At 38.9% G+C, this 14,676-nt stretch overlaps 1 protein-coding gene across 1 annotated transcript in view; it reads right to left on the reverse strand.

The window, feature by feature from the left end:
- The window catches only part of LOC101396376 (ATP-dependent translocase ABCB1-like), a gene marked incomplete at its 5' end in the record, with an annotated part of 65,623 nt that extends 56,696 nt beyond the window's left edge, over window positions 1-8,927 (reverse strand). Inside the window, 7 exon segments of the mRNA XM_087434050.1 lie at window positions 1,842-2,018; window positions 2,884-3,005; window positions 3,008-3,032; window positions 5,417-5,584; window positions 5,897-6,100; window positions 6,514-6,624; window positions 8,838-8,927. Of these exon segments, the coding sequence (XP_087290176.1) occupies window positions 1,842-2,018; window positions 2,884-3,005; window positions 3,008-3,032; window positions 5,417-5,584; window positions 5,897-6,100; window positions 6,514-6,624; window positions 8,838-8,927 (897 nt within the window).
- Between the last annotated feature and the right edge of the window lie 5,749 nt (window positions 8,928-14,676).

Consider the following 14,676-nt stretch of genomic DNA (forward strand, 5'->3'; position numbering starts at 1 on the left):
TTCAACCACTGAAGAAGCCATTCTGGGTGTGACCCATTTGCCACCTAGCACAGGGTTCGGGGTCAAGAGAGCCTTAGTGTAACAGAGGTTGTGGTTGCCTCCCTAATGCCAAACCTGAAAGTGTATGCACTCTGCCTCCCTTAGGGGCCAAGAACAGGTCTGTCACTCCTTAATTGATCCAATACTTTTCTGCTCATACTCCCTCCTGGAGTAACGAGCGCCACAAGTGCCACAGCTCCTGTGTAAAGCAGAAACGGGAACAATGCTCTCTTCCTCCTTTGGGGGAAACTACACTGGAGGCCAATGCGTTGCTTTACAATTTGGACATTTCAAACTGTCCCAAGGTCTCTGCAGAAAATCTGCTGGGGCGGTTTTGGCGAACCAGGGAGAGGTGGTCATTCACTCAGGCCAGGCCTTTCAGAAAGAAAGAAGGTGCCTTGAGCCTGCCTTCTTTATAGGATGGCCAGACAGATAGCCAGTGGGGGAACCACAGCCAGCTGACCTAGCACCACACATGGAGACCTTCCCCGAGATGGGGAAGACAGGGAACAATCACTCCACAGGGAAAGAAAACAAACAACTCCCTTCACATGGGCCACAATCAGTCTAGTAACAGACATATTCTTAACCCGTAGAAAGTACAGAGAACAAACACATGTCAACCTCAATCTTTCGGAAGCTGTTCCACTTGTGTTCATCTTAACAAGTGGGATGGACATCTCACAGAGGCAGCGTGCTAGGCCTGCTTGTGTCCTGCCCAGTGCGCATGTCAGAGAACAGCTCTCTCTCAAGCCTGTCTGACACACATGTGAGGACCTCTCTTTGCACTCTGGTGATACAACAGCTCAGGAGCTTTACTCAGAGCTCAGTGATGGCAGGGGAGGGACAGTCATCTAGTCACTGTCATCGCCTATTTTAGGGATCTGGTCTCCAGGGTCATAGGATCAAAAACAACCACCAGAACAAAGGAAGGTTTGAAAAATTAGCTTTTCTATCACAAACCAGACTTCTGTTCTTACATCTTCAAGCTGCTTAGTTTCGTATGAAGGTACGTGTTTTTTGTGGCTTATGTATACATTTACAAACAAACAGTTCATTCCTCAGTCAGGACTCACAGGTAAATCCAAAAATGGACATAAACACTTACCCCTATAATCCTTGAAACTGTTACTGAAAATGCTGGTTGCAGGCCTCCATTCATCTAGGTACAAAATACGCTAGCTACAAAATAAGGCCATTCGGTTATACTCATCTTTAGAATCCTCCAAAAGGAAACTGGAGGTAGATTTCCATCCTGGAAAACACCAAATATTACTACAGGCTACTTAGAAAAAGAATTGATACTTAATTGATTTAATCATGGACACTTCTTCCATATGCATAAGGTTTTTAAATGAACATACCCTATTCCTATTTCCTTATCAACTGATGGCAATTTAGCTTAAAAAAGTCTTGACAGACTGTTAGATTATTCCTCTATTTTTTAATAAATAAATGATGTTTCCACCAACGTTTAACTCTTACCAACGTTTGGAATGTGACAAGAATATTTACAAGATGGGGTAAACAGAATGGAAATGTTTATATTTGAAGAACCATTATAGTCTGTCTCTTCATATTATAAATTCTAATTCTAAAATTCTTGTCTTAGAAATCTCAATCGGAAATGCTAAACCGAGTCTAAAATGTTGAGATTTTAGTGTGTGGAACACTCCGGGGGATAGGACAGGAGGATTCTGGATAATCCTTTCTTATTCCCACTCCTAACTCCACCCTACCCCACCAAATGAGGAAGCCACAACAGGAGGGTTGAAGCCATAACTCTACATCCTCCTCCATACCATGCCCTCTGTTGTACTAAGCTTTCCCTCCTGGCCTGGCGGTGCATGGATACTCTGGCGAGTTGATCTTCTTCTCATTAGACTTGATCCTGAATCTTTTGGAGACATTTCCAAGGCATCAGTTTCACTTTTGGATTCACCAATTGCATTTTCTAATTCAATTTCATTTCCTCTTGTCTAAAATAAACAAGAAATGTGCATAAGCCTGTTAGGCTCAGTTAACCAACGTAAATCACTGAACATCAGATATCAAGGAAAATGGTAATTTAAGTAATTACAGGAAAGGATAAAGTTAAACGGCTCTTTTTTTGTGATATTGTGATATTTTTGTGATATCTGAAAATTAAAACCATGAAATAAGAAGGAATACTACTGATAATGCTGAAATAACACGGAATCCATTCCATGTATCTTATCTTGTTATCCCCTTTTTGTGCGTGATTTCGGCTCAAATTTGCTTTGGACTGGTTCTGTCAACAGATATACGGTGCAAGCCATCCGGTGAGCCACATTTGTCATTTAAAATTTTCTCAGTAGCCACATTAAAAAATGTGAAAGACGTTACAACAGCTCTAATCAGATATTTTCCTTAACCTAATGTATCAAAGATGTTAGCATTTCAACACGTAATCAATGTAAAAACTTAACTGAGATAGTTTGCATTCTTTCTTTGTACTAAGTCTTCAGAATCTGGGATGCACGTCCTACTTACAACACTTCAATTCAGATTAACTACTATTCAAGTGCTCAAACGCCACATGGGGCTAGTTGCTACCAGAATGAGTAGACAGCTCAGCTTTAAAAAAATCTTTTTAAAGTTTTCCTTACTTTCTTCTCTAATTCTCCTTCTTTATTTTCCTGTCTTTCAAGAGAGGAAAACATATTTAAAACACTGGTCTGATCCTGAATCCAAGAATTTTTCCCCACTCCTCAAGATAATCAAGTTAAGTAATATTTATTTATAGCACAAAACACAGCAAAATCACCTTATTCTTCAGATGCTTTAGGAAACTCTAGAGTCAAACTATATCTGCATTGTCACAAGTTTGACGTAAATGCCTTTCTCTTTCATGAGATCATCATGATCGCCTTCCTCCACAATGACTCTATTATTCAAACCAGCAATGACATCAGCATTACAAACTGCAGACAAGCAATGAGCTTCATAATTGTGGTCCGGCCTTTTGTGGCCTAACAAGAGAAAAATTTAGTTTTTGAATACATGAATAATTATATGCAAAAATTCATTCATTCAACTTATGTATTTATTGAATACCAGTGCCTTGGACGTTGAAGACTGTCTAAGCTATATAAGATAGTCTCTCACTTCAATAAATGTATATATAGTCAGTTGATAAAGGTTTGAAGTGATGTTTTATTATAATAAATATAAACACACATATGATAGTCACATATTAATATTATATAAGCCTCTAAGTATTTCACTTAATCTCTATCAGTCTAAGTTTATAGTAATAAGCAGGGGCTTATAAAAGTGAAAAAAAGCCTACAGCCCAGGCATTGGGCAATCAGAGCAGACACAGGCCGGTGTGCCATACTGGTGCTTACTAGCTTGATCAGTCCTGGGCATCATAATGTCCTATCTCACAGGACAGTGGATGGTCAAGGTGGACCATAAATGAGAGGAAGCAAAGTCCAGACTTCAGCATCACATTGATCTGAACTCAAATCTTAGTTCTCCCATTTATGAATTCCAGGATTTTATCCAGATCTTTTAACCTGTATGAGGCTTAGTTTATTCATATACACAAAATGAGAGTAACTGCGATGACTAAAATAATGCTCATAAAGCATTGTGACGCGTACACAGTAAATGCTTAATAAAGGACACTTACTACTAGGTAGAAGCATTATGGAAAATTTGAAGAGCTATGTCAGTGTTTTTAAATGCCCAATCTCATTTTTATTTTAATACGGGGCAGAGCCAGATAACCAGAACTTCTCTGAGATTTCTTTAACCTCTATAACTTTCGCAATGTTTACGATTTTTGTTACTCTTTATTTCTTTCCAGGAAGTAGCAATAAAATCCTCTAAACAAACTAACAAAAGAAGGTATTAGGATCAATATGCAAAAGCGAAGTGGAAAACTCTGAGAAGATAAAAAAATACATATGAGGAGCCGGCCCCATGGATTAGCAGTTAAGTGCGCCCGCTCCACTACTGGCAGCCCGGGTTCGGATCCCGGGCGCGCACCGACACACCGCTTCTCCGGCCATGCTGAGGCCGCATCCCATATACAGCAACTAGAAGGATGTGCAACTATGACATACAACTATCTACTGAGGCTTTGGGGAAAAAAAAAAAAAGGAAAAAAAGGAGGAGGACTGGCAATAGATGTTAGCTCAGAGCTGGTCTTCCTCAGCAAAAAGAGGAGGATTAGCATGGATGTTAGCTCAGGGCTGATCTTCCTCGCAAAAAAAAAAAAAAAAATACATATGAGAAAAATTAGGTGGCAGCAACTGTGAAGTAGAGAAGACAATGGATCAATTTTTGGATGTTTTCAAGCAAAGGGAGTCATGATGGATTCCCCCCAAAATTCACATTCTAAAGAAAAATTATTTTTAAATGCAACCTTGTAAAATTGTTTTCATTTATAATTTAACACATAGATCCATTGCAGAATAATAAGAGAACACAGATGTGAAATTACAGAAAAGCAAAGTGAAGGAAAATAAAGCAGCCACAATCCCTTTTGCCTCTATTGTGGGTCAGAAAATTTTTAGTAACCTGCTTTTTCCTCCCTCAACAAACTATTATTAAGCACACTGACAGGATGTTTAAAGGAGATCCAGTGTTGTTTTATTACTAGAGAGGAGGAGAGTTGGAACAAATATGAGTTTATCTTTGACTTGTACTGTGACACTTCACCTCAGAGCACTTTTGGGTTAAAAGGTCTCCACATTCCTTGTCCTCACAGAGCTAGCCTGGTTACCACGACATGTCAGAGACCAAGCACAGTGCCTGGCACAGCTGGAGCACTCAAATCCAATTTGGTGAATGAGTCACATGGACTCAAGAATTGCAGGAAGCTCAAACTCTGTTGATAGTCAAGGACATTTCAAGGCCTCGGTAAGTTTCCAACATCATCGGCTCCAGCCCCCCTCCCGGGGATGAGTGGTTTCTCATGTCCCAAGGAGTCTTCAACAGGCATTTAACATCTTGGAAATCAAATGTGAACCTTCAGATTTTATTTCCTCTTGTTGACAACAGTAAAACTCACAAAACCTAAACAACGGGGTTATCTCTAAGGCTGAGTTTTCAAGATCACAATGAAAACCAATTTCATTGGTGTCTATATTTCTCATTGTGAAATTTTTAAAATTAGCAAGTACTTTTCAATGAAAGTTTATTCATCTATACTCAAAAAAAAAAAAGAGAAATGAATAGAAATTAAACAAACAGATGCAAAGAGGCCTGATGATTTTATTTTGATAGCTAAAGGGATCACTTTAGAAGCAATCAGAAATTTCCTTTTTTTTAATATTAAGAAGAATTCACAGTGGCATGTTCTTATGCTTATGAATCAGGTCAGTTTGAACTGAGGCTCACAGACCTTGTCCAGGGCCACCTGAACAACTGCTTCACTCTCAGTGTCCAAGGCTGATGTGGCCTCATCCAGCAGGAGGATCTAGGGGTTATGAACCAGAGCTCGTGCAATGATGATTCTCTGTTTCTGTCCACCACTCAGCTGAGTCCCTCTCTCTCCAACCAGGGTGTCAAACTTCGACAATACAGAAAACACAGGAAGATTTAGCAAAAGAACAAGCTAGCTCACACTTTAAGATGGGAAGTAATCAACCCAAACCTCACAGGCATTAATGTCCAGTTCCTTAAAACTTAGGAATAACGAACCCCAGTTTTTAAAAATATCCTGCTACTAGTTGATACCACTCAAGCTTTAAAATGTGATGTAATCTGGATTTCTCACCTTAGGAGGTTCCTCCAATTTACAATAGTTTCCTAAATTCTTATGCATTAGGCCAGCATTCTATTCTGTGAACCTCGAGCACGACAAAGATCGGGAAGGACTTACATTAGGCAGTGTCATGATAAAGTCACAGGCATTAGCTTCCTTGACAGCTTTCTCGATCTCCTCCACGGTGACATTTTCACGGCCATAGCGAATGTTTTCAGCTACTGTGGTGGCAAACAACACAGGTTCCTGACTCACCACACCAGTAATTTCCCGAAGATACCTTACGTTTATGGTCCTAATGTCCTGTCCATCAATGCTAACCTGAAATAAAGAGGAAATGTGATCTTCATACACTGCGGATTTGTATCGTGTGATCTACAGGGGCAACTGCTGAGTGGTACAGCATCTAGTTCAGCAAGAGCCATCTCACCACACCCTCCGTCGGGTCATAGAACCTCTGCATCAGCTGGATTGTCCTGCTTTTCCCGCAGCTGCTGCTCCCAACCAGGGCCACCGTGTGCCCACTCTGAACCTTCAGGTTGAGGCCCTTCAACATGTACCAGGACGAATCACAAACTTAAAGGCTGCTCACAGGTACTGGGACTATGAACTGACAGTTCAATTCAAAACTAGTTTTAAATATACTTTTTTTTTTTACAATCTCTAAAGGAAAGTATCAGAAAGTCTTCATGCATTACATTGTTGAATCATTGATTAATCATTTATCATTGTACCTGAACTTCTTTTCGAGATGGGTAACTGAAGTGAATATTTTTGAACTCCAAATTTCTCTTAATATTATCTGGTTTGTGCCCACTCTTCGAATAGCTGTCAATGCTTGGCTTCTAAACAGAAGGAAATTTCAGAAGATTACTAGGTTACAATAACTGCTTTTAGTGACATTTGTGGAGAGTTGGATTAAGTGATAAAGATATTGACTTTTAATCAGAAAAACTTTTAGAAAGATGGATAAATGGCTAGCCCAGACTTAGGCTATCAATTATCCTGAAGATTTCATAAGCTGCTCCTCTTGCGTTTGCAAATGCTTCAATGTTTGGAGATGCCTGTCCAACACTAAAAGCCCCAATCAATACAGAAGAGAAGACCTGAGGAATGTGAAGGAAAACCATAAAGTTACTCAGATAGTGTTGACTACAATTTTTTTCATACTGCTTCTTTCTTCTAACAGCTAATTAAATTTTAAAATGGCAAGGAAACTCATGAATACTGGGTGTCAAAAACATGTTAAAAATTTAAATACTTTTCAATTTACAATGCAGAATTAGTCTTACTTGGTCAGTGAAACAAGTATATAAGTTCTATAGGACCAGAATATGAGAATACAACAGATTTATATTTATTTACTGCTAAGCATTTTGGTTTAGATCTTCAGCAGCGTATACACAGGTTGGAAAGAAAGACTAGAAGGAGAGGCAGAAGAGCCGGGTCCACATCGGAATCGGATTAAGCACTAACTGGCTATATGTCTTCAGGCAATTCTCCTAGGATCTCTGGGCTTCCATTTGTTCATTTGCAAAAATAGGCAAGATTCTATCTGTTTTCCCTACTCTAAGGGAGTTGTTGTATCAAACGAAACAATTTTGTAAACTATAAAGCCCACACACATAACACATTATTCTTTTTCGGGTTAAGTCTTTTTTTCCGCTACTGGACTGCGCTCTCTTTGGAGTCTGATAAACAGGTTTCTGGTTTTGTTCAATTTTGCCCAAATCAGTTTGTTGTTGGTAAAGACTTGACTTGGTTTCTCTTCAGGCTTAAAGAGAACTAATGCCACTATTCATTTCTTTCTAAATCACACAGGAATTAGGTTACCCAATAATTTACGTAGAAGGAATTCTGCTAAGTGATTCTATAGTCGTTTTCTCAATTAGGCCTTACAACAATACTAAAAATTATGGCACATCATTCCTGTCACTTCCATTTGGCAGAAGAGGTAACGGAGGCTTGAGAAGTCTAGGTGGCCGCCCCAAATCATACAGCGAGTACGTGGCACAGCTGGAATCCAAACCAAGTTGGCTTGATATCAATTCCTGAGCTCTTACTATTCCGGGTGCTTGCAGTTTGTGAGGCAGATCTGGGTTCAGTCAATACTGGATTTGAAACTGCTTATCTACAGTATAATTAAGCAGAATACACCTCTTATCACAACCTATGTTCACCCACAGCATCACTATCCTAATAAGAGCTTTTTGGTAAAAGTCATTCTTAACTAAATAACCTCACACATTTTGCATGAGGCAACAGTTTGATAAAACAAGAGATGCAATTATTACATACACATTACAAATGTGGTTCCTGAGAAAGGGAACTGTTTGAAAGGACTCAACAAAATACAGTCTGTCATGACTCAATATGCTCGTGCTTGGCCTATGAAAAAGGAACTGAGTGACTCTCCCAACAGTATGTGATTTATTAGATCAAGATACAGACTGAGCTTGGTTTGTGAATTATTTCATAAGAAATAATAAGAAAGGATAGCATCAAATGGCAGGCCTTCTGTGCTTCTACAGAGGTCTGAAAGGCAGAGAACATCTTAATGGAAGATTCTTTTAGGAAAGTAAGAATTTATACTTCCATAAATTCATGAGGTAGATCAGATGTCACTCAAAAGAATTTGAAAAGAAGTTAAACTGGTACTTTGCCATTTGTTGTTGTGAATAGTAAATCAGAAAATAAAAGTGAAGTGCTTAGCATAGAGTCTGGCACAAAGAAATAATCTCAACAAATCAAAGTTCATGCTACAGAGATAGGTGATGTCAACATTATTTAGGCTACAGGATAAACTGTGCAAGGTACCTAAAAAAAGACAAATGTGTCTGTTGAATACATCTAATTTCCTTTATACTTTTTAACCTAGTAGTGCATGTCTCTTTGTATTATTCAATAGTTCTTCAACATATATTCTCCTACAGTCAAGCCAACACCACTCAATTTCTCTGGAATTTTTAATAAGGATTCATTTCGTAATACAGCATCACTTACAGTGAGTACTTGCCCAAAAGAATATTATCCTGAGAGGACTAAGGAGGTCCCATACCAGAATGCCAGAGTATACGATGCATACATCAACAGGAAAGCAGCACCAACAGAAATATTGGCTGTAATAGCTTTCTTTATCCCAATTCTTTTAGCTGCTTCTAAGTTTCTGTTGTACCTAGAAGAAGTAACAAAAATCATCACATATACTGACAAATCTTATGAAATGGGCCAATATACCACGATGGTTATTGAGTACTTAGAAAGTGCCCAGCCCTGTGGTAGGCATTGTACATGTATTTTCTCCTTTGTCCATATATTGACCTTATGATGTTCGTACTATTTTAATCCCTTCTTGCATAACAGGAAACTGAGGCTTACAGACATTAAGTAATTGGGGAGAGAGTCTTCTAAAAGCTCCTTTTCTGGCTTTAGCAATAGTGAAAAAGTGAAGTCATATTTAGCAAACTTCCAGAACTTGCACTGCTTCATACACAAGACAAAATTAGAAGCTATAAACACGCTTGTGTTTTCCCTTTAAAATCTGCATGCCTTGTAAATTTATTAATGAACAGGAGATATAATGCTAGAAAGTGCTCAACATGAGTAAGTCCTCTAAATCTCTGAAAGTTAGGGAAACTTCGGAGATAGTTTGATCTCCCTCCTGACTCCCCCTGGGACTGCTGGAAGGACCAAGTGAGAGGATACATGTGTGAGAGCATTTTGAGAGCTTTGAATTGCTATCTAATACTTTTGACATTTAAATCAACTGTACAGTTTATCTTATTCCCAAAAAAGTTTGTTTTTAAAATCACTGCCCTGCAAAAATTATTTGGCTTAAAAATGTATATTAATCCATCATTACTTATCCATGTCCCCTTCCTTAGCCTTTCTACACATTGCCTACATCCCTTTCCCTCTCTCAATGCTTCCCAACATTGGTCATGTCATGGCTGCTCACCGCTGGAGAAAGGGGCTCAGGCCACCCAAGGCCTTCTGGCTGCCTGATGGGCTGAGCAAATCAAGATCTCAGCACATCTATAACCCTGTAACCTGTACACAGCACAAAGGTCTGCACTGTATTAGCCAAACTTGGAGAACATCCATTAATACTTCTTAGAGCAAATACAGGGAATTACACAAAAGAGGGCAAAAGCAAGGAAGGGAACAAAAAGCAAAAACAATGCAGGAGACTACTGACACATTTTCTCTCTCCAATTCTAATGACTTCAAGCTGACTCCCAGATGATAACTCTAGTACTTTTTAAACCCTTGGAGAGCAGTTAATTTCTAATGTTAAAGTTAAAGGAGATGGTGTCTGTAACTTTATCTTCACTTGAAAGGAACACAGAAGACTCTTCTGCTTAAGAGAAATGTGGAGATAAGCTAATGGGGCCCAGATTCAAAGAAAAAGAAGGATTTTTGCAAATATAGAATCAAGGTAAAATTATTAGACAAATAGGACAGATTATAATTGAGCCTTACACCTACCTTTGGCCTCTTAATCACAACTCCCTGTAGAACCTTGGAACAATGCCTTGCAGAAAGGAGTTCATTATTGTTGAAATGAAAGAACTTACTTCCGCACAGAATTCATATTCTGAAGTCTTTAATCCATAAAAACATGACTATATAAATATTACATTAATTTTCTTTGGAGGCTTTGTTCCATTAAATGTAGAGCAGAGTTCAAGCCCTGCTCAGCTATGAGCATGCATTCTGTCTTGCCTTCAAGACTTTTTGTGTGTGTGTGTGCAGAAGATCAGCCCTGAGCTAACATTTAATGCCAATCCTCCCCCTTTTTTGCCGAGGAAGATTGGCCCTGGGCTAACATCCATGCCCATCTTCCTCTGCTTTATATGGGACGCCACCACAGCATGGCTTGACAAGCACTGCACCAGTGCACTCCCGGGATCCGAACCTGCGAGCCCCAGGCCAACGAAGTGGAGAGTGCGCACTTAACGGGTGCGCCAGCGGGCCGGCCCCCTATATGACTTTTTTTTAACCAGCTACTTTAGCAGTTACAAAAGCAAGCCAAATGAAATTTACGTGACCACCATGTCCCCTGAGGACCAAACTGAAACAGCACTTTATAGTGATAAAATAGTAACATATTATTAGAGTTTCTCCACACAAAAATGTCCCCCAACTTGCCAGTTATAATCTTAATAAACAAATTATTTTTGAGAAACATATTTCAATGGTTCATATATCTATATGTATATAAATATATATCTACATATAGACATATATCTATCTCCCATTTCATGAGCTGATCTGAGGTGAAAGTTACTACTAGACATAACGATTACATTTAAAGAAGCTGAACGCTTGTGACTCACACCCTGTTATCTCCTTTATTTCATTTCTTCCTTACCGAGACTAACCCAGAAATCATTTCACTCCTATGTTGTTGTCCCATGCAGCCAGAAGAAACATTTGCACAGGAAAAGGCAACAGTAAGGAAGAAAATCATTTAGATACCAGAAAAGATAAATGAAGAAACGAAGTGGGTAAGGAGGGAGGAGACATAAACAATACTCCTTTTACACAGGCTTTTTGATTAGCATTTCACTAAAAATATCACAATAAACACCCTGATATTAAAATCATCCATTCATTAAAAGCATTAGTATGAAAATGGTAAGTAAAGCAGGAGTTCCTAAAACGGCCTAAAGTTACAAAACAAAACATTGATATTTAGAAAAGATTCTTCTTCCTAAATATTATGAAAACATTTAGCAGTGATGCAAATAGCCACTTATAAGAACAAGGAATAATTTTGTTTCTGTTAAGCAAACAGAAATCAATACTAATAGGTAAACATTTGTAAAACGGAAGGGAGAAAATGTTTTTAAATCAGGAGAAGAAAACTATTCTATAGTACTGAATTAAATTCATTTTAAATTCTGCTTAAATTTCCATTCCAACACAGCCAGCTCCTTCCTGCAGCCACTAATTTGAAGAGACTTCAAGACTAAGACCTTAGTTACTTGTGTTGGTGGAAGCAGAGAAGGGAAGAGGTAGAACGAGAAAGAAAACTGAAGGATTATATTTGCTCTAAGATAATTTTATCAATTCTACTTCCAAAACATCCTGTATCTATGTACTTGTCACCCCTCTCCCGCCTGAGGTCCTGATCAGGCCACCACAAGCCCTTCCACCTGGACCATTACAACAGCCTTTGCAATGTTCTCCCTGCTTCCACTCTGACTGCTCTCGTCTATTCACCAGACACTTACAGGCAGAGAAATTCTCTTATAACATGGATAGTCATTCCCTTCTTTAGGATCCTCAACTGCTTCCCTGTGCCCTTGGAATAAAATCCTAACTCCTCACCATGGCCTGCAAATCCTCAAGTTCTGGCCCCACCCACCTTCAACAGCCTCTCTTCACCTCAGTCTCCCCTCACTCAACTGAGCTCCAGTCACACAAGCCTTAGAATAGTTCCTAGAACATACCAAAGTCTTTGCCACCTCGGGAAATCTGGGAGACTCTTCTATCCCCACCCCCACGACAACAGGGTTTTCCTCATCCCTCAGGGCTCAGCCTAGATGAAACCTCAAAGATGCTTCCCTGACCACCATATTTACAGTAAATTTGGCCTCCTCACCCTCATCAGCACACTCTTTGATTCTTTCATGGCAATTTTAAAAATCTGTAATTTAATTCATTTCTTTGATGACTTCTTTCTTGTCTGCCTTCCTACTTTCCTCCTTCCTTCCTTCCCTTTTTTTCCACCTTACTATTTTCACTGAGGCTCACATGAGGGCAGACATCCTCTATTTCTGATTGACTATTGAAAACCCAGAGCCTAGCCCAGTGCTTGGCTTGTGGTAGATGCTGGCTACATTTGTTGAATGAGTGAACTTGCAAGAAACAGCCAAACTGGAAAGAACCTTAGGTCATTAGGTATAGTCTTAAGGCTACTCTTGATCTCCAGGCAAATCTAACTTCCCATTCTCCAAGGGAGCACGTCCCTTCAAAGATACATTCCAGTAACTAGTATCTTCTGAAGAAATGATTCCACACATAAAATCAATCTTGGAATATAGCTGTGTAAGCCCATTTGCTTATTCTTACAATAAAAAATTGATCACCATCTTCATTTATCATTTATCAATCTTCATTAATCATTACATTAAAAAAATGATCTCAATTCCTTTAAACTTTCAGTGAACTAAATGATCAGATTTATCTAAGTTCGGAATATTGGACTTGACTCCATAATGTCCTTTCTCTCCTTACCCAGGTTACATCTCATACATCATTACAGTTTTTTGTTGCTAATAATAGTATCTATTAAAAGTATTATCACATTCCTCAAATTTAGGATGTCACTAATTGTAACAAGTATTGTTATTCTGTTATTTTATGTAGCATTAAGAAGGCAGTTTAATAGGACACTCCACATACAGCTGGGACCCAAAGGGCTAGAGCCTCAGTATAATAAATACATGACACATGGAAAGTGAGAACTTGCTTGTCTCAACCCTGGCAAAAGTTGACGTGAACAAAACACCTCCTCTGAGAATCTGGACCATCAGGCAGTACTCATGCTGGTCTGAAGTATGAATTCACACTACCCATGTGGTTCAAAAACTTCTGGACAAAGAACTTAAGGTAAGGTCGTCTCAGCTTAGCAGTGCCCCCAGTCAATGGCAGAAGCAAACACAAATCCTGCCTGGAAGAACTCGACTTCAATCCAGACCCACAGCAATTCTAAAATGACACTGATTGTATGATTTTTCTCAATTTCAGAGAGGGTGGCTTGTGAGAGAAAAAATGTGCATCTTAGAACTGAAGAGATACTACATGTTTTCTAATTGTTCACTGCTGGTTCACAGGAATGTCATCTTTTCTGAATCATGATCAGCTTACCCAGAGATCTTACTGTACATTGTTACTCTGAGGAGTCTACTGGAATTTTTAGGTAGACAATCAGATCATCTGTGAACAATGACAGTTTTGTTTCTTGTTTTCCTATTCTTAAAGCTTTTCTTTTTTGTTTTCTTTTATTATTATTACTCCTGTTTGTCTTCTTCATCTTATTATCTAGTACCAGTACAATAGTAAATAGACACGATGCTAGCAGACATAGTTCTCTCATTCGTTATTTTAAAAAGGAATGCTTTTGGGACCAGCGCTGTGGCTTAGCAGTTAAGTGTGCGCACTCCGCTACCGGCGGCCTGAGTTCAGATCCTGGGCGTGCATCGACGCACCGCTTCTCCTGCCATGCTGAGGCGGCATCCCACATACAGCAACTAGAAGGATGTGCAACTATGACATACAACTATCTACTGGGGCTTTGGGGAGAAAAAGGGGAAAAAAGGAGGAGGATTGGCAATAGATGTTAGCTCAGAGCTGGTCTTCCTCAGCAAAAAGAGGAGGATTGGCATGGATGTTAGCTCAGGGCTGATCTCCCTCACAAGAAAAAAAAAGGAATGCTTTTCACATTTTACCATTGAGTATGAAATTTCCTGTGGAATTTGGTATATGCTCTTTATTAGGTAATAAAGTCATTTCTTATTCCCAGTTCTAAGAGTTTTTGTCATGAATCATATGTAATTAATGCTTTTTTCCCATCCCTCAAAAAAACGTTTCTTTCTTTTAATCTGTTAATGTGGTTAATTATATTGATAGATTTCCTAATGTTAAACCATCTTTGCACTCATGAGATAAAGCCAACATCTTCAGGATTTACTTGGAATCCTGATACTTTTCACATGGCTTTGTTCAACCAATAAGTTTTCTAGACTTTCTGCATCTATGTTTTAGGTGACACTGTCCTATAATTTTCCTTCCTCATATACATGTCTGGTTGTGGTATCAAAGGTACACTAGCCTCATAAAATGAACTAGCAATTTTCTATGTACTCTTTTTCATTCTCTGAAACAAT

The sequence above is a fragment of the Ceratotherium simum genome, chromosome 1, assembly GCF_057802395.1.
Source record: "Ceratotherium simum simum isolate JZ-2026a chromosome 1, ASM5780239v1, whole genome shotgun sequence".
In the NCBI taxonomy this organism is placed as follows: domain Eukaryota; kingdom Metazoa; phylum Chordata; class Mammalia; order Perissodactyla; family Rhinocerotidae; genus Ceratotherium; species Ceratotherium simum.